At 43.2% G+C, this 26,349-nt stretch overlaps 2 protein-coding genes across 2 annotated transcripts; both read left to right on the top strand.

Moving 5' to 3' along the window:
- The first annotated feature begins 306 nt into the window (after nucleotides 1–306).
- LOC311147834 (uncharacterized protein) lies at nucleotides 307–12,210 on the top strand. Its single transcript, XM_084184639.1, has 4 exons — nucleotides 307–411; nucleotides 3,733–4,359; nucleotides 6,173–6,355; nucleotides 10,199–12,210. Exons 2-4 carry the CDS (start codon nucleotides 3,760–3,762, stop codon nucleotides 10,823–10,825), a joined length of 1,410 nt encoding a protein of 469 aa, XP_084040765.1. The 5' UTR covers nucleotides 307–411; nucleotides 3,733–3,759; the 3' UTR covers nucleotides 10,826–12,210.
- Nucleotides 12,211–15,310: 3,100 nt separating this feature from the next.
- Nucleotides 15,311–26,022, top strand: igf3 (insulin-like growth factor 3; the record flags this gene model as incomplete). Its single annotated transcript, XM_084184362.1, has 4 exons — nucleotides 15,311–15,367; nucleotides 16,963–17,131; nucleotides 25,348–25,487; nucleotides 25,750–26,022. The coding sequence occupies 4 exons, from the start codon at nucleotides 15,311–15,313 to the stop codon at nucleotides 26,020–26,022; spliced, it is 639 nt and encodes a 212-aa protein (XP_084040488.1).
- Nucleotides 26,023–26,349: the final 327 nt, after the last annotated feature.

The raw sequence follows: 26,349 nt of genomic DNA, 5'->3' as shown, positions 1-26,349 counted from the left end.
GCCACTGATAATTAATATACTGTAGGCCTACAGTTTGCCATACAATTTGTAACTATTTTTGAAGGACTCTCAAAAACGTGACCCGGAAGTGAATTGTTACTGTTGCTAGTTTCACACAGGTTTGTTTGCAACTATTTTCATTTATACAGTTCGATACATATAATATCATTCATTGTGTACATCCATAATTTTCGCCCTAATTATACATTTACAAAGCACACAGGACGGGACTCTTTTTCTGAAGGATTCCAAAAATCCGTGACCCAGAAGTACATCGTTATTCTTGCCCACGTCATAGCTGTTCGAAACAGGTTAGGTATTTCTTGTTGTTTTTTTTTTAAAGTTTTGCCAGACTTCAGCTTAGCTAACCATTTCATTTGTTTTTATCGGGTCCACGCTAAGCTATCTCAGGTAATATGTAGTTTACAAAATAACCTAGATAACTATAAGAACCTATAACCTACTGGCTATTTTATTGTCAACTAACTACTGTAGTTAGCGTGTGCTTCGCATGATTAATTGCTTGCATAGCTAGCTAGCCACGTAATGAGTCAACTAGCTAGCTGGGCTGGCTGTAGTATATCAACCATCAGGTCGTTTTTACTCGTGCACATTTATACCGCGTTCACATGCTAATTGGAACTCGGAAATGTCTGACTTAACTAAGGTTGAACTTGGCACGTGTATAACTACAAGCAGTTAGCAAATGACATTTCCGAGTTTCCTAGTTCCGACTAGTATGTAAAGGCGGCATATTAATTTACGCTAATTTAGCGCCTATTGACGATAGTATCTTCTGACTGGGTATTTTTGTTAAGAGCCCTGATGCTTGCTCTAAACATTAACACGCATCGCTTTTGGTACGTTTTTGGAAACATAAGGAACGTGTTTTTCATATCAGCGAGAAATCATTTTCAAAAAACAAAAGGTTCCATTTACTACACACCTTTTTATAGGGTTAGTGTTACCACATGGCCATATCTCCATGTTACATCGCTTGTTTACGGAAGACATAGGCAGCCACCTGTGCTAATTAGTTATCTTTGGTGCTCCTAAACCTATGTGTAAGCATACCTGGGGGGAAAGTGTAGTTCGTCAGCTGGAGGCACACAGTATGTGGATCTGTGCAAAACTGCTACAGTAAGTGTAGCTCTCAAACTCTAGGCTGCATTCTGCCTTCTCCCTACGGTTTTCAGCCATTAGCTTCGCCCACGACTACCTCGTGAACTACAATCCCGACGCTGTGTTTCAACGTTTAACAAACGTCAATAATCATTGTTGTGATCCATCTTTCGAAACATATGGCCCTTATCTTTCATCAGCGAGAAGGAATCCTTCAACAACAAAAAAATATACTATAGCAGTTTTTCACAGATTCATAAAGTCATAGGTGCCTCCATCTGACGAAACTACACTTTACATTTACATTTTAGTCATTTAGCAGACGCTCTTATCCAGAGAGACTTACAGTTAGTGAGTGCATACCTTTTTTTTTTATATTTAACTTCCCGAGTTAAGCTTACATTCAGGTGTTTGGAGCATGCTAGATAGCTAATTAGCACAGGTGGACACCTAATGTCTTCCGTAAACAAGCTCTGGAACATGGAGATATGGCCGTGTAGGAACACTAACCCTGTAAACCGCTGTGAAATATATTTTCAATTACAAAAAATATTGTATAACCGTTTCTTAAAAAATATATATTTATTGCTGATTTGAAAGGGAAGGTCCTTGTTCTTCTAAAACTGTAGTTTTTGCATCTTTTACATTTGGTTTTGTACACCAACTTCAAACAGCTGAAAATACAATATTTTTTGTAATTGAAAATATATTTCACAGCGGTTTAATGGTACAATGAATGGTTGTTTTGTCACATATACTGAAATTAGGCAAACTTTTAGCAACCAGGAAATGGAGGAGAGATTTCTGCATGTTGCACCTTTAATGGTAAAGTAAATCTCAGGAACTAGCCAGAAATATGCATACCATCAAATAGTGGACCATAAAACGTAAACAATGGAGCAAATCCATTCATTACATTTTCACATGGCTACCACTGGTTATAGTACACTGCTCAAAAAAATAAAGGGAACACTTAAACAACACAATGTAACTCCAAGTCAATCACACTTCTGTGAAATCAAACTGTCCACTTAGGAAGCAACACTGATTGACAATACATTTCACATGCTGTTGTGCAAATGGAATAGACAGGTGGAAATTATAGGCAATTAGCAAGACACCCCCAATAAAGAAGTGGTTCTGCAGGTGGTGACCACAGACCACTTCTCAGTTCCTATGCTTCCTGGCTGATGTTTTGGTCACTTTTGAATGCTGGCGGTGCTTTCACTCTAGTGGTAGCATGAGACGGAGTCTACAACCCACACAAGTGGCTCAGGTAGTGCAGCTCATCCAGGATGGCACATCAATGTGAGCTGTGGCAAGAAGGTTTGCTGTGTCTGTCAGCGTAGTGTCCAGTGCATGGAGGCGCTACCAGGAGACAGGCCAGTACATCAGGAGACGTGAAGGAGGCCGTAGGAGGGCAACAACCCAGCAGCAGGACCGCTAGCTCCGCCTTGTGCAAGGAGGAGCACTGCCAGAGCCCTGCAAAATGACCTCCAGCAGGCCACAAATGTGCATGTGTCTGCTCAAACGGTCAGAAACAGACTCCATGAGAGTGGTATGAGGGCCCGACGTCCACAGGTGGGGGTTGTGCTTACAGCCCAACACCGTGCAGGACGTTTGGCATTTGCCAGAGAACACCAAGATTGGCAAATTCGCCACTGGCGCCCTGTGCTCTTCACAGATGAAAGCAGGTTCACACTGAGCACGTGACAGACGTGACAGAGTCTGGAGATGCCGTGGAGAACGTTCTGCTGCCTGCAACATCCTCCAGCATGACCGGTTTGGCGGTGGGTCAGTCATGGTGTGGGGTGGCATTTCTTTGGGGGGCCGCACAGCCCTCCATGTGCTCGCCAGAGGTAGCCTGACTGCCATTAGGTACCGAGATGAGATCCTCAGACCCCTTGTGAGACCATATGCTGGTGCGGTTGGCCCTGGGTTCCTCCTAATGCAAGACAATGCTAGACCTCATGTGGCTGGAGTGTGTCAGCAGTTCCTGCAAGAGGAAGGCATTGATGCTATGGACTGGCCCACCCGTTCCCCAGACCTGAATCCAATTGAGCACATCTGGGACATCATGTCTCGCTCCATCCACCAACGCCACGTTGCACCACAGACTGTCCAGGAGTTGGCGGATGCTTTAGTCCAGGTCTGGGAGGAGATCCCTCAGGAGACCATCCGCCACCTCATCAGGAGCATGCCCAGCCGTTGTAGGGAGGTCATACAGGCACGTGGAGGCCACACACACTACTGAGCCTCATTTTGACTTGTTTTAAGGACATTACATCAAAGTTGGATCAGCCTGTAGTGTGGTTTTCCACTTTAATTTTGAGGGTGACTCCAAATCCAGACCTCCATGGGTTGATACATTTGATTTCCATTGATAATTTTTGTGTGATTTTGTTGTCAGCACATTCAACTATGTAAACTATGTAAAGTATTTAATAAGATTATTTCATTCATTCAGATCTAGGATGTGTTGTTTTAAGTGTTCCCTTTATTTTTTTGAGCAGTGTATTTGCACCTATTTCAGTCCATGTCGAGCACTGCCAATAACTGTATGCAATGTTCTACTACATGCAGCATAAGTGTAAACCATCTTTGCTATAGCTTTCAGCCAGCTGTAGACGTGGAAAGATGCGGGACATAGACATCCTGGAGAACTTTGAGATCTACATCCCCAAAGAGGCAGAGGTAAAAATCACCACTATTCAGACTCTGCCAACCTCCATCTTGAGAAGGATGGGGGTGCCCCTCTCTCAGGGTGGCAGTGCAAAAAGAAGGTCCTCGCCTTCGGCCACGTGGATCTCTCCAGTGGTCATCCGAGAGAGAGGCTGTTCACCGGCCAACCCCACAGTGGACACAGCCAAGATGAACCTGACCTCACTGGTGACCAGAGAACCCAAGGCAGCCCAGGGTGCCTTCTTGATGCCATTCGTCTCCTCCAGCTGCACGGCCTTCAGGATCCTCAAGGAGTTCCTGCCCTCCAGACAGAACTTCCAGCAGGGTACCGCCACCCAGATCGCCCCCCTCCCCCATGGCCCGCCCCCTGTCCCCCACCAGGATGCCATCATCATCCACCAGGGGAGGATCTTCCTGTCAATCAAGAAAGCAAAGACTGTCAGAGGAAAGAGGCAGCACGGCCCTGACCTGAACAACTCATTTTCTTCCCTGGCCCCTCAGACCACACAGCGAAAACGGATCTTCCTCTCACTTGCCAGTAAGAGCCAGAAGAAGGTAAGGCCCTGCCATCTCCTGCTATCCTTACTGTTGCCCCCTCCTGACTGTACTCCATGCTCTTGAGAAATGTCTGCTTATGTATGTAAATATGAGACTTGAAACTGTTTGTGACATCAACATGATCAAGTTGCTTGAAACTATTCTAAAGCATAATTCAAAGACGTCCCTGTGAAGTGTATACAGTTGAAGTTGGAAGTTTCCATACACTTAAGTTGGTGTCATTAAAACTAGTTTTTCAACCACTCCACACATTTCTTGTTAACAAACTATAGTTTTGGCAAGTTGGTTAGGACATCTACTTTGTGCATGACACAAGTAATTTTTCCAACAATTGTTTACAGACAGATTATTTCACTTATAATTCACTATATCACAATTCCAGTGGGTCAGAAGTTTACATACACTAAGTTGACTGTGCCTTTAAACAGCTTAGAAAATTCCAGAAAATGATGTAATGGCTTTAGAAGCTTCTGATTGACATCATTTGAGTCAATTGGAGGTGTACCTGTGGATGTATTTCAAGGCCTACCTTCAAACTCAGTGCCTCTTTGCTTGACATCATGGGAAAATCAAAAGAAATCAGCCAAGACCTGAGAAAAAAAATTGTAGACCTACACAAGTCTGGTTCATCCTTGGGAGCAATTTCCAAAAGCCTGAAGGTACCACGTTCATCTGTACAAACAATAGTACGCAAGTATAAACACCATGGGACGATGCAGCCATCATACCGCTCAGGAAGGAGACGTGTTCTGTCTCCTAGAGATGAACGGACTTTGGTGCAAAAAGTGCAAATCAATCCCAGAACAACAGCAAAGGACCTTGTGAAGATGCTGGAGGAAACCGGTACAAAAGTATCTATATCCACAGTAAAACTAGTCGTATATCGACATAACCTGAAAGGCCGCTCAGCAAGGAAGAAGCCACTGCTCCAAAACCGCCATAAAAAAGCCAGACTACGGTTTGCAAGTGCACATGGGGACAAAGATCGTACTTTTTGGAGAAATGTCCTCTGGTCTGATGGGGGGAAAAATAGAATTGTTTGGCAATAATGACCATCGTTATGTTTGGAGGAAAAAGGGAGTGCTTGCAAGCCGAAGAACACCATCCCAACCGTGAAGCACGGGGGTGGCAGCATCATGCTGTGGGGGTGCTTTGCTGCAGGAGGGACTGGTGCACTTCACAAAATAGATGGCATCATGAGGAAGGAAAATTATTTGTATATATTGAAGCAACATCTCAAGACATCAGTCAGGAAGTTAAAGCTTGGTCGCAAATGGGTCTTCCAAATGGACAATGACCCCAAGCATACTTCCAAAGTTGTAGCAAAATGGCTTAAGGACAACAAAGTCAAGGTATTGGAGTGGCCATCACAAAGCCCTGACCTCAATCCTATAGAACATTTGTGGGCAGAACTGAAAATGCGTGTGCGAGCAAGGAGGCCTACAAACCAGACTCAGTTACTCAGTCACCCAACTTATTGTGGGAAGCTTGTGGAAGGCTACCCGAAACGTTTGACCCAAGTTAAACAATTTAAAGGCAATGCTACCAAATACTAATTGAGTGTATGTAAACTTCTGACCCACTGGGAATGTGATGAAATAAATAAAAGCTGAAATAAATCATTCTCTCTACTATTATTCTGACATTTCACATTTTTACCAGGATTAAATGTCAAGAATGTTGAAAAACTGAGTTTTTTAATGTGTTTTTGCTAAGGTGTATGTAAACTTCTGACTTCAACTGTATTTTCACAGAAAGCTGAATTCCTGTATTTTGACCTCTTCCCCACCCCCTTGTCTTACCTCCTCAGTCCTGCCCCTCATCTCCCAACCCTTCTCCCAAAAAGCCCCAGGGGAAGTGGGAATTGCTGCAGAGGTTTGGCCTGACCAACCAAGTCCAGGTGAAGTTGTCCAGAATACCCCCAGGGGACATTGAGCCACAGCAGGCTGCCGAACAGGGTCACTCAGCGGAAGAGGCTCATAACACAGAGCAAGTGGGTACTATTGTCTCAGCGGTGCCATAGCATGCCAATACCAGATGTGTATGTGATATGAATCTCCTTGGCACTGCATTGTTAATTGATCAGCAAAAAACATATCTTATAACTTGCCAAAAATAATTAGAAAATTGACAACTCATTTCCACCTTGTGGTATGTGTGCTGTAGTTAATGAAGGCTAGCTTGAGATGAATACAGTGAGGGGAAAAAAGTATTTGATCCCCTGCTGATTTTGTACGTTTGCCCACTGACAAAGAAATGATCAGTCTATAATTTTAATGGTAGGTTTATTTGAACAGTGAGAGACATAATAACAACAACAAAATCCAGAAAAACACATGTTAACATTTTTATAAATTGATTTGCATTTTAATGAGGGAAATAAGTATTTGACCCCCTCTCAATCAGAAAGATTTCTGGCTCCCAGGTGTCTTTTTATACAGGTAATGAGCTGAGATTAGGAGCACACTCTTTAAAGGGAGTGCTCCTAATTTCAGTTTGTTACCTGTATAAAAGACACCAGTCCACAGAAGCAATCAATCAATCAGATTCCAAACTCTCCACCATGGCCAAGACCAAAGAGCTCTCCAAGGATGTCAGGGACAAGATTGTAGACCTATACAAGGCTGGAATGGGCTACAAGACCATCGCCAAGCAGTTTGGTGCGATTATTCGCAAATGGAAGAAACACAAAATAACTGTCAATCTCCCTCGGCCTGGGGCTCCATGCAAGATCTCACCTCGTGGAGTTGCAATGATCATGAGAATGGTGAGGAATCAGCCCAGAACTACATGGGAGGATCTTGTCAATGATCTCAAGGCAGCTGGGAAACACAAAGAAAACAATTGGTAACAAGTGTCTAACACTGCATCGCAGTGCTGGCTGTGCCACTAGAGATCCTGGTTCGAGTCCAGGCTCTGTCGCAGCCGGCCGCGACCGGGAGACCCATGGGCGGCGCACAATTGGTCCAGCATCGTCCAAGGAAGGGGAGGGTTTGGCCGGCAGGGATGTCGGTTTGCCTACCACGGGGGGCCAGTATAAAAAAAATTAAAAATACATGTATGCATCCACTAACTGTAAATTACTCTGGATAAGAGCGTCTGCTAAATGACTTAAATGTAAAAATGTAACACACTACGCCGTGAAGGACTGAAATCCTGCAGCGCCCGCAAGGTCCCCTTGCTCAAGAAAGCACATACAGTGGGGGGAAAAAAAGTATTTAGTCAGCCACCAATTGTGCAAGTTCTCCCACTTAAAAAAATGAGAGAGGCCTGTAATTTTCATCATAGGTACACGTCAACTATGACAGACAAATTGAGAAAAAAAATCCAGAAAATCACATTGTAGGATTTTTAATGAATTTATTTGCAAATTATGGTGGAAAATAAGTATTTGGTCACCTACAAACAAGCAAGATTTCTGGCTCTCACAGACCTGTAACTTCTTCTTTAAGAGGCTCCTCTGTCCTCCACTCGTTACCTGTATTAATGGCACCTGTTTGAACTTGTTATCAGTATAAAAGACACCTGTCCACAACCTCAAACAGTCACACTCCAAACTCCACTATGGCCAAGACCAAAGAGCTGTCAAAGGACACCAGAAACAAAATTGTAGACCTGCACCAGGCTGGGAAGACTGAATCTGCAATAGGTAAGCAGCTTGGTTTGAAGAAATCAACTGTGGAAGCAATTATTAGGAAATGGAAGACATACAAGACCACTGATAATCCCTCGATCTGGGGCTCCACGCAAGATCTCACCCCGTGGGGTCAAAATGATCACAAGAACGGTGAGCAAAAATCCCAGAACCACACGGGGGGACCTAGTGAATGACCTGCAGAGAGCTGGGACCAAAGTAACAAAGCCTACCATCAGTAACACACTACGCCGCCAGGGACTCAAATCCTGCAGTGCCAGACATGTCCCCCTGCTTAAGCCAGTACATGTCCAGGCCCGTCTGAAGTTTGCTAGAGTGCATTTGGATGATCCAGAAGAGGATTGGGAGAATGTCATATGGTCAGATGAAACCAAAATATAACTTTTTGGTAAAAACTCAACTCGTCGTGTTTGGAGGACAAAGAATGCTGAGTTGCATCCAAAGAACACCATACCTACTGTGAAGCATGGGGGTGGAAACATCATGCTTTGGGGCTGTTTTTCTGCAAAGGGACCAGGACGACTGATCCGTGTAAAGGAAAGAATGAATGGGGCCATGTATCGTGAGATTTTGAGTGAAAACCTCCTTCCATCAGCAAGGGCATTGAAGATGAAACGTGGCTGGGTCTTTCAGCATGACAATGATCCCAAACACACCGCCCGGGCAATGAAGGAGTGGCTTCGTAAGAAGCATTTCAAGGTCCTGGAGTGGCCTAGCCAGTCTCCAGATCTCAACCCCATAGAAAATCTTTGGAGGGAGTTGAAAGTCCGTGTTGCCCAGCGACAGCCCCAAAACAAAATACCAGCAACAGTGTGTGAAAACCTTGTGAAGACTTACAGAAAACATTTGATCTGTGTCTTTGCCAATCAAAGGCTATATAACAAAGTATTGAGAAACTTTTGTTATTGACCAAATACTTATTTTCCACCATAATTTGCAAATAAATTCATTAAAAGTCCTACAATGTGATTTTCTGGAGAAAAAAAATCTCATTTTGTCTGTCATAGTTGACGTGTACCTATGATGAAAATTACAGGCCTCTCTCATCTTTTTAAGTGGGAGAACTTGCACAATTGGTGGCTGACTAAATACTTTTTTCCCCCACTGTATACATGCCCGTCTGAAGTTTGCCAATGAACATCTGAATGATTCAGAGGAGAACTGGGTGAAAGTGTTGTGGTCAGATGAGACCACAGTGTTTGGAGGAGGAGGAATGCTGCCTATGACCCCAAGAACACCATCCCCACCGTCAAACATGGAGGTGGAAACATTATGCTTTTGGGGTGTTTTTCTGCTAAGGGGACAGGACAACTTCACCGCATCAAAGGGACGATGGACGGGGCCATTTACCGTCAAATCTTGGGTGAGAACCTCCTTCCCTCAGCCAGGGCATTGAAAATGGGTCGTGGATGGGTATTCCAGCATGACAATGACCCAAAACACACGGCCAAGGCAACAAAGGAATGGCTCAAGAAGAAGTACATTAAGGTCCTGGAGTGGCCTTGCCAGTCACCAGACCTTAATCCCATAGAAAATCTGTGGAGGGAGCTGAAGGTTCGAGTTGCCAAACGTCAGCCTCGAAAACTTAATGACTTGGAGAAGTTCTGCAAAGAGGAGTGGGACCAAATCCCTCCTGAGATGTGTGCAAACCTGGTGGCCAACTACAAGAAACGTCTGACCTCTGTGATTGCCAACAAGGGTTTTGCCACCAAGTATTATGTCATGTTTTGCAGAGGGGTCAAATACTTATTTCCCTCATTTAAAATGCAAATCAATTTATAACATTTTTTGACATGCGTTTTTCTGGATTTTTGTTGTTGTTATTCTGTCTCTCACTGTTCAAATAAACCTACCATTAAAATTATAGACTGATAATTTCTTTGTCAGTGGGCAACCGTACAAAATCAGCAGGGGATCAAATACTTTTTTCCCTCACTGTATATGCTGATGATAGTCCCCACATAAAGGTAGTCCGTCACTTATCAGACTTCAAATATAGCTCTTTTTTTGTTGCTTTTTTAGTCTGTTAGTAAGGAGTAAAGAAAGCCCTGTTTCCAGGGAGTTGTCCTTTAACACACATGTACAATTCTCAAATCTCCTCTCATAGAGAACAGGAAAACTGGTCTTAGTCAAAATGTAAAACCTGTCTTTACCTATTATTATTTATTTTTTCCACCATAGGATCAAGTCATACGGAAGTTATTGAATGCCAACAGGTTGTTAAAGGAGACACCTGGCATATGTCCTGAACAGGAGATGGAATTGGTCACTCAAGAGGAAGACAAGCCTTTGAATGAGGAGACCCAAGAATCATTATCAAAGACTGCAAATCAGCACCCTTTCTCAAGCAAAGACTTTCAGGGCAGAGGTGGGATTACTAGTGAGACAGATGAAGATGCTCAGAAGGAGGAGGAGCCTGAGGAAGAGGGATGTCACAATTTGGGTAGTGTCAAACGACGACGAGTTGAGGGTGGGGCAGAGGGCCAAGCCACCAATGGGGACGAGTCTGAGGTGGAAGACCTTCTCTCTGATACGGCTGATGCTTTGAGTGACAGCTCACCTCCACCAGAGGCCCTGAATGCAGTCCAAAGCAGCGATACGGTTATGCAAGTTGACTTCACGGGGGACAGTGTTAAGAGTTGGACGGTGGAGTGCCCAATCATACCCGCTCTTGCCCCCACCCCCACCCCCAAACAGCACCATGGCTTTGACTTTGAGCATTCGGCCCGCGAGGAGAGGATCAACCGTATCAGGGCCAAACTGAGAGAGAGGGAGGCTGCCCTCAACAACCTGCGCTCCCCAAGTTGACTGTCTCCAAAGTGGGATACAATTATTTCTAAAGGCCCTCACAGATGTTGAATGCCATGGACGAATATTCCACACACTTTCATTTTTAAGCGCTGCTAGAACATCCATTCTGTAACTGGTAGTGTTTTTGTTGTTGTTGTAGAAACCCACACACTTCTCCGCTCCTTATCTTCCAAGGCCTGTGATGCATCATCTTATGATGGGCTAAAATATTTCACTTTAGAAATAATTCAGAAATCTAAATTGTATTATTTTATTAGAAGATTCAGAAGGACTTTTTACTTTTCGTTTGATTATATCTGATGCCAAAGCAGAGTTTGTTTGATCAAACTTGCCCAGCTATCGAATTTGAAGATTAGTTATTAGAGTTGCAGTTATTATTTTAGGGCCCGATTCAGACTTTTTACATGTTTTGATTTACACACTTCTCAGCAGTTGGTATTCAGAATTGATGGGCTTCGCAGGTGTGGCTCCCTTGCGCTCACTGAATAAATGTAATTAAACTACTGAAAACCCTCCCACTTGCTGGCCAACATAATTTTCTTGTTGAGTTTTCATTTACGGTGTACCTTTATAGCTGCAATATGTAACTTTTTGGGTGACCAGACCAAATTCACATAGACATGTGATTTATAGATCTGTCATTCTCATTGAAAGTAAGTCTAAGAAGCAGTTCTATGTGCGCTTTTTCTATGCTTCCCTTTCATAAGTTGAGTTTTTGCTTTTTTACTTTCAGTTTTGTACACCAGATTCAAACAGCTGACAGCTGGTTTAGATGGTACAATGATTGTCTACACTATACATTGCTTGTTTTGTCACAAACTGAAATTAGGCGAACTATTCGAATTTTAGCAACAAGGAAATGGCGGAGCGATTTGCACCTTTTAATTCAAAATGTCTCTACATACTCATTAGAATATATTGAGAGAACGAGTTCAAAATAGATATCAATGAAAGAAATATATAAATACGTGCATATTTGTCTCCTTTTCAGCACTAATTGGTAGATTAAAAAATACTCTGATCTTGTACATTATTTAAGGTAAGGAAAGTATTTATGTATCATACATAAACAGGGTTGGAGAGCCTTTATGCACAATGTCTATTGGTGAATCAAAAGTAGTGGTTTGATTCATTCTGAAAGTTGCCATATTCAATTGTTCAATCCATGAAATATTTGAAGGTGAGAAGGTACAATAGGGGTTAAACAATAGTCCTATGAAGCTACCCTAATCCTCACTGATCACGGAGCTGTGATGACAATGGTCCAGTTGCCAGGCTCAAGGTTTAAATTGGTATTTATGGTCTGCGTTCCATAATGATTCAAAAAGACTACATGTCCCAAATTATTGCACAACTTGTAATAAAGTAGATTCGTGTGTTCAGACCCCTTGACTTTTTTCACATTTTGTTACTTTAGAGCCATATTCTAAAATGTATTAAATTGTTTTGTTTCCTTATCAATCTACACACAATACCCCATAATGACAAAGCAAAAACAGGTTTAAAAAAAACAACGGAAATATCACATTTACATAAGTATTCAAACCCTTTACTCCGTACTTTGTTGAAGCACCTTTGGCAGCGATTACGGCTTCAAGTCTTCTTGGGTATGACGCTACAAGCTTGGCACACCTATATTTGGGGAGTTTATACCATTCTTCTCTGCAGATCCTCTCAAGCTTAGCACAGCTATTGTCAGGTCTCTGCAGAGACGTTCGATCTGGTTCAAGTCCGGGCTCTGGCTGGGCCACTCAAGGACATTGAGACTTGTCCCAAAGCCATTCCTACGTTTTTTTATTTTTTTTATTACATTTGCAAAAATGTCTAAACCTGTTTTCGCTTTGTCATTATGGGGAATTGTGTGTAGATGAGGAAAATAATAAGGCTGTAACGTAACAAAATGTGGAAAAAGTGAAGGGGTCTAAAAACTTTCCGAATGCAATGTATGTTAGCCTAATATGATCCACTATTGCTAGCGACCCTCGGGATCAACCACAGGACGTGACAGAGGAAAATACGGGTAAACTAACGATGTAATGGAAAGTGTAGGCTACACATTTAAAGAGAACTAACTAAAGTGATAGTTATGTCTGTGGGTATTACTGACGGTGGCTACTGATGGTGGCTAATATTTAATCCAATAGAAATGGTCAAAACAAACAACTAAAAAGTCAGAGCATATAATTGAAACATTCTAGAGTGCATAAATCATCTCGGTAGGTTCGGAGCTACTGTCAGTGCGCACAGGTTTCCATAGGCTACAGTCTCGGCTTGGATCGCCAAATTTCAGCCCCTCAAATTATGAAGCCATAGACCTACAATTACAATTCTGAATAACACCACTGCTATTTATACTTCACTGTGGAAAAGCTGCCGCAATACCTGACAAGTTTGCTGAAATATGACTGGTTTCACATTTGTCTCCAGCGATCATAAAGTAAAATGTATCTAAAACAATTTATATTTACAATCCCCTTATCCAAACAGATTACTCATTTACCTAGCTCTTATCAATTTATAAATGACAGTGCATGGAGATTGGTGTTATTTCTATCGGGAAAAAATAATTTATGTTTTCCCACTTGAAATCGACAGGTTGCTCGACCATCATAGTTTTCTTGCGTGTAAAGGTGTTGGAATTAAGTCAAGATCAGAATATAGCGTACCTGTAGACACAACTCCGCCACACCTCAATTTCTTTGATCTCCAACCCAAACGCGTACCTTAGCTGGCACTGGCTTTTCCCATGCACAAGTTCAAGGTCAGAATACGCATAGAGAAAAAAGTGCATAAAATGGGAATAAATTCAATTTACGTGCGTGTAACTCGGGTCTGAATTTCCCCCTTCAGAAAAACAATTAATAAAGTTATTTTTTTCACATTTTGTAAATTTAAGTCATTCACTCGTGATAAAAGTACAAGTTATATCCTATTCCCCCCAGTTGGAACAGTATTTATACTGAGGGTTGAATATTTTTTATTTTCAACAGATGTTTGTTAGATGATACTACATAAGTTATTACTAGGTACTGAAAATGAGTTCCTCTCAAGTTGTTACATTATAATTGGAGGAATCATTCAGGAGGCGCAACACCCAGGTCAACCACCTGTGGCAGCAAAGTCTTACTGTCAGAGACTAGTCAATGGGAAGTTTGAGTTCTGACAAATCACTTTGTTTTGTGTAGTCTCATAACATCGACCTTGTGTAATAAAGCAACCAATGTTTGTACGAAGGCATCATTTTGTTCTTTTTTTTGTTTTGTGTATCACACACACAAGATGTGCATTTTATTCACCAGTAACATATCTTCCAAATGACACGTGCCATGTGCTCACTCTTCCTCCCAGACAGTGTGCTGTAATGACGAACGTACAGTACAGCGTTGTCAGTTTCGAATTTGGACGGTTGCCCATAAGGGCCATGGGTCGAAAGTCATGGCAGCAGTCAATGGGGGCGTCCTAGGTCGTAATTTTTTGGGCCGTTGTGTGAAGGAGAATATCCGGTCTCCCAACACCTGTAAGTGTCTAACTTTTCAGGACCCACATTTATATGTGACAATCCTCTGAGATGCGCAGTTTGACAGTAAAAAAGAGGACCTGGCACGCCTCAAATTATAGCAGTGGTGAACATACAATGTAATGTAAGTCCATCTCTTTCTCTTGTAACACCAAATTTGGCCCTTGAGGCCAGCCGCTTCTATTGGACTTTTAATCAGCAAATCTAGACCTGGGATATCAGGGTCATGTTCAGTAGGGCCCACTGAATCAAACTGGTCTGTTTGGCAATGGGAAAATATAACTTGTTTCTTAATGGACAAGTTCAGATAGTACCTTGTTTCAAAGCATTTTCTCCTACTGAACATGGCCCAGATGTGTGGACTGGCCAATTAACTAATAGAATAAAATAAGACACGGGCTGGATTCAATCCATATCACAGAAGATCCGTGTTAAAATGTGAAGGTAATTTCCCATGTAGCATGAATGTAGTCTCCGCGACTATGGGAACATTGCATTTACAGGCGGATAAAGCGGATCTTCAGCACTACAAATTGAATAGAGCCAGCCCTTAGTGTCCTATACATTTCTCTAATCAATCATAGTGTGAAAAGTAAAGGCTTACCTTGGCCTATACAGTGTAACAGTCATTGTAAGCACTGGAGGTCATCCTAGGCTACAGTATTTTACAACCTGCAAAACCTTTTCAATTATCATGGTCCCAGATCTGATTGTGCTCTTGTTTGGCATGACAATGAGAGCCTGGGAGTTGACATGATAGTACTAACAGACACACTCAGGCTTTTGATTTGAACACGATCCAATAGATTGCACCCTTTCTCTTTCGGCCAGGGAGGATGCCTAGAATGGAGGGAGGGAGCTGCTGAGCTCCAGGTCCTTCCCCCTCTCTGGTTGTGAATATAAGACTGCAGCTCCAAGGCCTTACTGCCTCTACGCCTGGACAGACAGACAGACCGACAGACAAGATGCACTCCTCTGAGCCCTCACTACACTGGTCGTCTGCCAGAGGATGCACACTGAAGGTATGTACGGTCACCCAGGAGAACATTTAACTGATTCAGGAACAGTGGTTATTGACATTTATTTGTACTGTGAAGTTTTACCAGGTTTCAGGAGATTGGATTTGGAGAGATTCTATTTAGCATGCTTTTTTAGTCCAGGAATAGATTTAGGCTAATCTGTCCGGGAAACCGGCCCAAAGTAGAAGTTGCATCAAGCTATTGGTCCCTAGTGATCAATGTATTTTCTTCACAGATATTGAAAACAGTTTTTAGTTTACAAACAACAGTATCATATGCATGCGCTTATGCACAGTTATGTGGCTCTGTAGAAATCTAAATGTGATATTTTCACTGCATAGCATTTAAATGTCCACCTACATGGTGGCAAATTTAGGGATGCACAGTTCAGGAAGTTCACATCTTTGGCAGTGTGGGATGCAGTGAAATAATATCTACCCAGTGCTTTTGAGGCTGCAAAGTTTTGTATTTGTCTGAATGTCATGAGCTGGAGGACCTTCACCTCCAGCTCATGACATTCCTATCAGCAGACTGCACCATAGAAATATAATATATTTCTATGTTCTGCACTGCAACCCTCATTTGCCCAGTGGGTTCATTCAGTTGTTGTATTACACTAATTACCTGCATGGACAATTTTGACATCAGTGCAACTCAAAATTAGTAGGTGCTTCTTGTCACTCTTAATAATGTACTTTCTATGAGCGATGTATACACTTCATTATGATACCATATCTAATCTACATGCATATTTGCTGCTTTTTCTGCAAGGAAGAACTTAGTTTCAAAGGTGCAATTATGCACTCAGTTGTAAAGCATCAGAGTATTAGATGCAATATTGTCTACTTTTGGGTCCCTGAGATCCACATGTGAATGAACTGTACAGGTGTTATGTAGGCTTCAGTAGAAATGGAGCACCCTCCTTTCTACGCTATCTTTCTAGAGGGGAGGGCAGAGTAGCCTTGCCAGAGTGACAGAAAGAGCGTGGGAGGAGGTGATTGTATCTCAAAGCTGCTATCATCCATAAATCTATTCTAGCTGAATTATGAATCATTATTTTGTAACTCGCTGTACTAAAACAAGCATCAAGGTTAATACTGGGTAACCTCTATGTGCTCTTGGCTTGATAAGGATTTTTTTAAACTGTTGCGATGCGTTGGTTTGTAATAGCTGTTTTGATAGTGTGCATGGAGGCTCTCCTCCTACTTTAATTACGTTGGGTTGAATAATGTCTTTGTCTTACTTGAATATTTATGATGATGAGTTTCCTTGTTTATCAACTAAATAATAAGCTATAATTACTGACTGCCAATTGTTTATCTTTATTACAGTGAAACTCTGATAACCAGCAAATAAATAATTATTTTTAGGTTTTATGCCACCTGTTCAGATACACTGCTCATGTTTGCCCCAATTGTTGTGGAAATGTATGATTAAGCCTACGCTGAACAAATGAATCTTCAACTCAATAGAGCCTAACATTTTTGTATGTGTTAATGTGCTGGTGTTAATAATGTAGTGGCAGCTTGGACAAGACAGTTGTGCTCAGTCAGATGAGTGGTGCTAGATTTTGATTATTAAAGTGTATTCTTTCTCAGGTGCTATGTTGGCGGAGCGTCGGTGTGCTGTACTCCATCTTGTGCCTTGCAGCTCTACCAGACCATGCAGAGTCTAGAGCACGCTGTGGATCTGAACTTGTTGCCCACCTAGAGTTTGTGTGCGGAGACCGTGGATTTTACAGAGGTAAGGTTCCCTGTTGTCACCTTTGTGTTGCTACTTGCCATTAATGTCCCGCTGTTTAGATAGTGTGCTCCCTCTTTCTGTCAGAGAAGCACCACATGGTCACTGGATCGCACTGCTGACACCAGTGTTACAACTCAATGTTCAATGCTCAGAAGAAAATGTATACTGGGACATTTCTTACAGGCAAATTAGCCATTCATTTGAAGGGGAAAAAAGAATCCCATGCTGAAACTTTAGCAGTATGACCAGACTTCATACTATCCATAAGCCCTCTCACCTAATCACCTTTACCCTTATTCCACCAAGGCCACTTTCACAGCCTGATATCATGTTTCTTTCTCATCCAACAAGATGACAGTGCTTACAAGAACATTTTGCCAACATTAGAGCGATAGCCGTAACTATAACAATAAATATACAACGGATTATGTGCAATTTTATGTAAAGGTAAAAGTGTATTAAACAGGAAAAAAAATACATAGAGAACTGCAGTAGGGGAGAGTGGGGTAAGTTGAGCCAAAAGGGTAAGTTGAGCCACGCTTGTTTCTAGGAAACCATACACAAAATGTATCATTTGACCAAATATTTAGGAAGGGGTCATCATTTCATGTAGTCTGTGTAGAAAGAAACCACATGGAAAAGGTGGTAAGCATGTTGGGTCCAAAAAAATGATTTTTACCAAGTCAAATTAATTTATTGTGTTAGGGGTTTCATGCTTGTATCTACACAAAAGAAGATCATTTTAAGATTGTTCTATACATCAAACGAGGTCTCTAAGCTTCAATATGAGGTTCAATAAGTGCATCCTACTGTATACTGAACAAAAATATAAACGCAACATGCAACAATTTCAAAGATTTTGCTGAGTTACAGTTCACATGACTGGGCAGGGCGCAGTCATGGGTGGGCCTGGGAAGGCCCACCACTTGGGAGCAAGGCTCACCCACTGGGGAGCCAGGCCTAGCCAATCAGAATTAGTTTTTCTTCACAAAAGGGCTTTATTGCAGACAGAAATACTCCTTAGCACCCCCCCTCTCCCCCTCAGACGATCCCGCAGGTGAAGAAGCCGGATGTGGAGGTCCTGGGATGGCGTGGTTACACGTGGTCAGCGGTTGTGAGGCCGGTTGGACGTATTGCCAAATTCTCTAAAACGACATTGGAGGCGGCTTATAGTAGAGAAATGAACATTAAATTCTCTGGCAACAGCTCTGGTGGACATTCCTACAGTCAGCATGCCAATTGTATGCTCCCTCAAAACTTGAGACATCTTGTGGCGTTGTGTGACAAAACTGCACATTCTAGAGTGGCATATTATTGTCCCCAGCACAAGGTGCATCTGTGTAATGATCATGCTGTTTAATCAGCTTCTTGATATGCCACACCTGTCAGATGGATGGATTATCTTGACAAAGGATAAAATGCTCACTAACAGCATGATATTTCAGCTCATGAAACATGGGACCAACACTTTACATGTGTTTATATTTTTGTTCAGTATAGCTGTGTGGGCTAATATAGTCAAAATGTTTGCTTGGGGTAAGTTGAGCTAATGGTTGAGCAAATGTAAGTGTTTTCTTCCCAGGCGTAATGCAAGCAAGGCATTATCGCTTGGATATGAGGTAACAACCGGGCCTGGCCTATGTTAAGTGTTTGAAAAAAAGCACAAAGCTGTTGGAAATAAAGATATAGACATTTTTAAAAAGGCATTAGTAATATTGAATTATGCACATACATTTGTAGCCTGCTTAAGTTACCCTGTCCCGCCGCTCAACTTACCCCATACCCGGGGGTAAGTTGTGCCAAGAGACCACTTTTGGACAAGCTATGTTTTCAAAACTGTGATGTTGGCATAAATTGTGATTATTTCCAGGTATACACAACATCCTGAAATATATGTATACTGAACAAAAATATAAAAGCAACATGCAACAATTTCAACGATTTGACTGAGTTAGTTCATATAAGGAAATCAGTCAATTTAAATAAATTCATTAGGCCCTAATCTATGGATTTCACATGACTGGACAGGGGTGCAGCCATGGGTGGGCCTTGGAAGGCATAGACCCACCCACTTGGGAGCCAGGCCCAGCCAATCAGATTTAGTTTTTCCCCACAAAAGGGCTTTATTACAGAAATAAATACTACTCAGATTTTTTTTCTTCAGCTTATTAAACACTTTACATGTTGCGTTTATATTTTTGTTCAGTGTAGATATCTTTGTTAGAAAGAATACTATGTTTCCCTTGACGGAGTTATGCTGAATGTAAATTTTTTCGCAACTTACCACACTCTCCCCTTCAGTATTACAGAAATCAGGTTGAGAATTATAGGCGGTGGGCTGTAGCATGTTCTGCTTTAGTTTTCGATATTTATTTGTTTATTTGGATCCCCATTAGCTTTTGCAGAAGTAGCAGCTACTCTTCCTGGGGTCCACAAAAAACACAAAACATGACAAGTAACAAAACACTGATAGACAAGGACAGTCACACAAATGTAAAATACAACGATGTACAAACATCCATCGCTGTCGAGGGAGGAGCTGGTTTTTACATATTGGGTATATTTACTGCTTCTGAACACATTTCAGTTTGTTGGCAATGTCAATTCTTGCAAATATTTTCAAAATAACTTACTTTTATCAAGACAAACTCTGCTTTTATCTTCGCTAGCTGGACAGGCAAAAGCAGCCGAGTACTAAACTGTAAACCAATCAAATGAAACGAATGAAAAAAAAATAGCAAAATATAGTTTTTGAGTGTAATATCCACGGTACTATCTCTGCAAGATCATGTCTGCCAATCATGTTATCCATACCTTTAGTAGTAGAAAGCTGGTTACAGCTCGAGAGATCTCTATCTAGCTAGCAGGAGCAGATAGCTTTATCACTAGCTAGCATGTCATTCCGGGACAAGGAGTGGTTTAGCTATCAGTTTATTCCAAGTAATAATTTAAAGCTACACAAATCTATAGGACAATTAGTGTAAAGCTAATACAGTCATCATGGCAGGACCCACTAATTTTATTCGTACTGACAAATAAGAAATGCCACATTATCCCTGTCAATAGTTGGAGTGGATGATTGCAGAGCACCCAGCCTCAGACTGTCAGGATGTTCATTTTCTAGCTAACAAACTACATTCCTTTGCTGTGATCTTTTCTTCTATTCATTCTTGTCTCACTTTTGTCTGACATGATCTATTCAGCTTTCCTGTGACCTGCTCCCAGAGATCAACCAAGTGCTATTCATCAAGCATGGGCTGATTAACTCACATGTGAGGAGGGCCATCCTATTGAAGTTTGAACTAGCCCTGATGTCACTATTTAGACATTGAGACCAGGGTTGTCAGGTATAGCTAAACATTTCTAATCCAATGACCTCTGAAAACCCCCCCACAAGGCCTGAAAACTAGCCCCCAAAAAAATTTCGCAGCAAGAGAGTTGCCACATTTATCCAATAAATCCTTTTTCCATAACGTTATGGAGCAAATTAAGGAATATCGATGTCATTTTTAACGGCGTAGGCTAAGAAGCAAAATTCGGTTTTCCATCAAAATAACAATTCTTGCGAGTTTAAGAATGTCGCAAGAGAAAAGATAACCTTATTAAAATCTCCAGATCATTTTCTATCAATGGATGTCGATTTAACTTGTTTTGAGTGCTATGATTAAGCAATAGGGCCCGAGGAGGTGTGGTATATAGCCAATATACCACGGCTAAGGGCAATTCTTAGGACATAGCCCTTAGTCGTGGTATATTGGCCATATACCACAAAGAACAGCCCTTAGCTGTGGTATATTGGCCATATACCACAAACCCCTGAGTTGCCTTATTGCTATTATAAACTGGTTACCAACGTAATTAGAACAGTAAAAAGTATGTTTTTGTCATTCCCTTGGTACACATCTGATATACCATGGCTTTCAACCAATCAGCATTCAGGGCTCAAACCACCCAGTTTATAATTGTAATTATAAACTGGGTGGTTCAAGCCCTGAATGCTGATTGGCTGACAGCCATGGTATATCAGACCGTATACAACGGGTAGGACAAAAACATACTTTTTACTGTTCTAATTTTGTTGGTAACCAGTTTATAATAGCAATAAGGCAACTCAGGGGTTTGTGGTATATGGCCAAAAAATGTTAGGCTATTTTCTTGCAATTGTGCCGTTATTATGTGCCAGATGTTAAGACTACAAACCGTTATAAATGGCCTATTTGCGAGATTGACTTGTTATTTCAATAGGCATAGGCTACTGACTAAAATCTGGGTTTATAATTGCAATTCAACATTGCCAGGGTTTGCTGAGCTAGATGATAGGCCAACATGCCAACATTATATTCCATTGCAGCCAACATTATGTATGCACACCATGGTATTGGACTACTGCTATTTGAGAACTGGTTTAGAAATCAAACTCTGGTTATCTTATTGCAGAGCACATTGTATAGCTGTTTTTAGAGAAGATTGTATTGCAAGGTATGCTATATGTGTAGGCTATGCCAAAATGTATTGGCTAATATGCATATGCAGCTGTCGTTTTTAAACCTCCATTCTAGCAGACATGACACACACATCTTTCTATCTACATGTTTTTATTTGTGTCTATATGCAAATTATATGATTGATTGTTTATTTAAGCCTGCAGCTAGTTACTTGAAATGTGTATTTGTATTTATTATGGATCCCCATTAGCTGCTGCCAAGGCAAAATTAAGGCAGTTATACCAATTTGAACATTACAATACATTCATAACAGATTTCACAACACACTAAGTGTGTGCGCTCAGGCCCCTATTCCACTATCACATATCTACAACACAAAATCCATGTGTACGTGTGTGTATAGTGCGTGTATGCATGTGTCTGTTTTTTTATTTATTTTACCTTTATTTAACTAGGCATGGCAGTTAAGAACAAATTCTTATTTACAATGACGGCCTACACTGGCCAAACCCGGACGACGCTGGGCCAATTGTGCGCTGTCCTATGGGACTCCCAATCACGGCCGGTTGTGATACAGCCTGGAATCTAACCAGGCGGTCTGTAGTCACGCCTCAATCACTGAGATGCAGTGCCTTAGACCGCTGCGCCACTCGGGAGCCCTGTGCCTATGTTTGTGTTGCTTCACAGAGACCTCTGATGGCATGTCTTGTGGGGTATGCATGGGTGTCTGAGCTGTGTGCCAGTAGTTCGAACAGACAGCTCGGTGCATTCAACATGTCAATACCTCTCACATACATGTAGAGATGAAGTCAATCTCTCCTCCACTTTGAGCCAGAAGAGGTTGACGTGCATATTATTAAAGTTAGCTCTCTGTATACATCCAAGGGCCAGCCGTGCTGCCCTGAGCCAATTGCAATTTTCCTAAGTTCTTCTTTGTGGCACCTGACCACACGACTGAACAGTAGTCCAGGTGTGACAACACTAGGACCTGTAGGACCTGCCTTGTTGATAGTGCTGTTAAGAAGGCAGAGCAGCGCTTTATTATGGACAGACTTCTCCCCATCTTAGCTACTGTTGTATCAATATGTTTTGACCATGACAGTTTACTATCCAGAGTATAACATGTTGCCGCCGTAGCATTTGATTGATTGATGCCAGCAAGAATTGGGCATCCCTTGATAAAAATAAATACAAAATAATTAGCCAATCAGCATTAAGCTGAGCTCAACTGTGGGTTGTCCTTGTGCAGCAAAACGCCGCCTAAGGGAGGCCAGTTTGGATTTGGCTTCAGACCAATCAAATCACATCCTAAGCCAAACATCATTTTCAGAAAAACTGGTCTGTTTCTGGTCAGCTTGTGTTGATGTCCTGCAGTAGCTAGCTTGCTAAATTGGCCCTTTCCTAAGCCATGGATGGGGATTTGGATTTGTGGTTTTGACTTAATTCTCTGTACAGACCAATGATTATGAAGGCGATTCTGATCTAACCATAAATGTACAGTGAGGGGAAAAAAGTATTTGATCCCCTGCTGATTTTGTACGTTTGCCCACTGACAAAGAAATGATCAGTCTATAATTTTAATGGTAGGTTTATTTGAACAGTGAGAGACAGAATAACAACTAAAAAATCCAGAAAAAACGCATGGACCCGACGACGGTGGATCGAACTGTACAGGCTCCGGACTGGAGCCGCTGGCCGGAGCTGGACTGGGCACCGGTGGAGCGGATTGCTCTGGCTCCGGAGTGGATCCGCTGACTGGAGTTGGACCGGACCCTGGTGGAGCGGATTGCTCAGGCTCCGGAGTGGAGCAGCTGACCGGTGCCGGACCAGGCACCGGTGGAACAGGCACGGGCCGTGCCGGACTGGACACACGCACCACTGGCTTGGTGCGGGGAGCAGGAACGGGCCGGACCGGGCTGACGACGCGCACCACTGGCTTGGTGCGGGGAGCAGGAACGGGCCGGACCGGGCTGACGACGCGCACCACTGGCTTGGTGCGGGGAGCAGGAACGGGCCGGACCGGGCTGACGATGCGCACCACTGGCTTGGTGCGGGGAGCAGGAACGGGCCGTACCGGACTGGCGACGCGCACCACTGGCTTGGTGCGAGGGGCAGGAACAGGCCGGACCGGGCTGGCGACGCGCACCACTGGCTTGGTGCGAGGGGCAGGAACAGGCCGGACCGGGCTGGCGACGCGCACCACTGGCTTGGCGCGAGGTGCAGGAACAGGCCGGACCGGGCTGGCGATGCGCACCACTGGCTTGGTGCGAGGGACAGGAACAGGCCGGGCTGGACTGGGAATACGCACCACTGGCTTGGTGCGGGGAGCAGGAACGGGCCGGGCCGGACTGGGAACACGCACCACTGGCTTGGTGCGGGGAGCAGGAACGGGCCGTACCGGACTGTGGACACACACCACTGGCTTAGTGCGAGGAGCAGGAACGGGTCGGGCCGTACTGGGAACACGCACCACTAGCTTAGTGCGGGGAGCAGGAACGGGCCGGACCGTACTGGGAACACACACCACTGGCCTTGTACGGGAAGCAGGAATGGGTCGGGCCGTACTGGGAACACGCACCACTGGCTTAGTGCGGGGATCAGGAACGGGCCGGACCGGACTGGCGACACACACCACTTGCTTGGTGCGAGGAGCGGGACTGGGTTCCCTTATAAACCTCCGCTCCTTCTGCTGCCTAACCAGCTCCTCTCGCCGTGCCTCTACACTCTCCTTCTCCCTTATCGCCTCCTGTAGCTCCTCCCTCTGACCAATTAACTCCTGCTCCCTCTGGACCAATAGCTCCCGTAACCTGGTGGCCTCCTCTCCTAGTCTGCAGATTCGCCCTGTCGCTGCCTCCTGCTGCCTCGTCGTCCACGCCGTGTGCCCCCCCCCAAACATTTTCTTGGGGTTGCCTCTCGGGTGTCCGTCGTCGGCCCGGTTGGCGCCGTTTCTCCTCTCCTGCCTGGGCATTTACCTTCGCCCATGGCCCTTTCCCCGCGAATATCTCCTCCCATGACCACCATTTGCCCACCTGAGACATCGCTATTCTCTCTTCCTGGGCACGCTGCTTGGTCCTCATTTGGTGGGATCTTTTGTCACGATCGTTTACGGATGAGACGGACCAAGGCGCAGCGTGATAAGCGTACATATTTATTAACGTACTGAACACGAACAAAACAACAAACAAACAATACGTGAAGTCCAAGGTAGACTAATAACATACCTATACGGAACAAGATCCCACACAGACTGGTGCCAAACGGCAAAGTATTGGCCCCAATCAGAGACAACGAGCTACAGCTGCCTCTGATTGGGAACCACCCTGGCCAACATAGATCTACACGATCTAGACACTAACATAGAAAACTTAACCTAACACGGAAATAAACACACCCTGACTCAACAAATAAACGTCCCCTGAGTCAGAGCGTGACAATTTGTGTTTAGTGAGTCCGCCAGATCAGAGGCAGTAGGGATGACCAGGGATGTTCTCTTGATAAGTGTGTGAATTTGACAATTTTCCTGTCCTGCTAAGTATTCAAAATGTAACGAGTACCTTTGGGTGTCAGGGAAAATGTATGGAGTAAAAAGTACCTTTTCTTTAGGAATGTAATGGAGTTAAAGTTCTAAAAAAATATATCAAGTATAGATACCCCCAAAAAAGACTTAAGTAGTATAGCCCACCACCTGCTCTTCAAGACAGCGCAGTGTTTCACGATCTGATCCAAATACCTTTTTTCTTGTTACAGCACCGAACGGACTTCGTTCCACCCGAGGGAATGGTACTCGCCTCAGAGGGAGTGGGACTCGGGTCCGAGGGAAGGGAATTGTGGAGCAGTGTTGCTTAAAGGCCTGCGACCTGCAGCATTTGGAGAGCTACTGCGCAAAGCCAAAGCGGAGCCGACGACACGCTCCCCTCACGCCTCAGCAAGTTATGGTAAGAGACCACACTTGGGTATCAGCCCCATAGAAATGTTAAAAGTCAACCTCATTCTAAAGCTCTTCCTTGGAAGGCCTTGGAATTGGTGTTTGAAAAGTTGAACACATCCAACCATCCATCTAGCACATCCAAAAAGTTTAACACATGCACACAGATACTAGAGGGGACAACATATCCACAGGGTGTGGCTACTATTTGAAACCACTAGCTCCCTCAATCTTGAACGTAAAACAACCTGTAATTACTTTGTCATTTGTAGGAGGTGCAATTTCAGGCTGTTTTTCGGAGGAGAATAATGAACCACTGGAAACTTGAGTCAAGTCATGATGAAGAGAGGCAAATCCTCAGTGTGCATCATCAAAAGAAAGTACATTATGGACACGAGAGACCGCAAAGGGTCAGTGCTGAGGGGAACACAGCAAGAACAACAGACAAGGACTCCCTCAGACTGAAGGAATCCCTTCAAAGCAGCAACAACAACACGGCCATTGTGATCTTTGACCTTTTTGAGGCCAGCATTTCAAGAAACTGAGATGAACAGTCTGAACTGGGCACAACAAGATATCTCTCCAATCCTTTTGTTCTTGGCTGTGGGACTGACAAGTCGATACAGTACACCCAATGCACTTTAAATGCTAGTCAGAGGAACAGAGCAAAAAATACAATGATCTAGTTCTGTTTAGTGTATGTCAACAGATATTTTGGGTATTTAATACATTATACATAAAAGTTGCAGGACCTATCCTGGAATTGTTCTGTACCCCTGATGTTCTTTAGCAGCATGTCAAATAATGTACATTGGTTTCAATTCTTCTTGCATTCTAACAATAGCACAATTATGTGAATGCATTATAAATAG

Source organism: Coregonus lavaretus (assembly GCF_964263955.1).
Source record: "Coregonus lavaretus genome assembly, chromosome: 20".
NCBI classification, from domain to species: domain Eukaryota; kingdom Metazoa; phylum Chordata; class Actinopteri; order Salmoniformes; family Salmonidae; genus Coregonus; species Coregonus lavaretus.
Note: the sequence above shows the minus strand (reverse complement) of the source record. Positions and strands in the feature narration are given on the sequence as shown.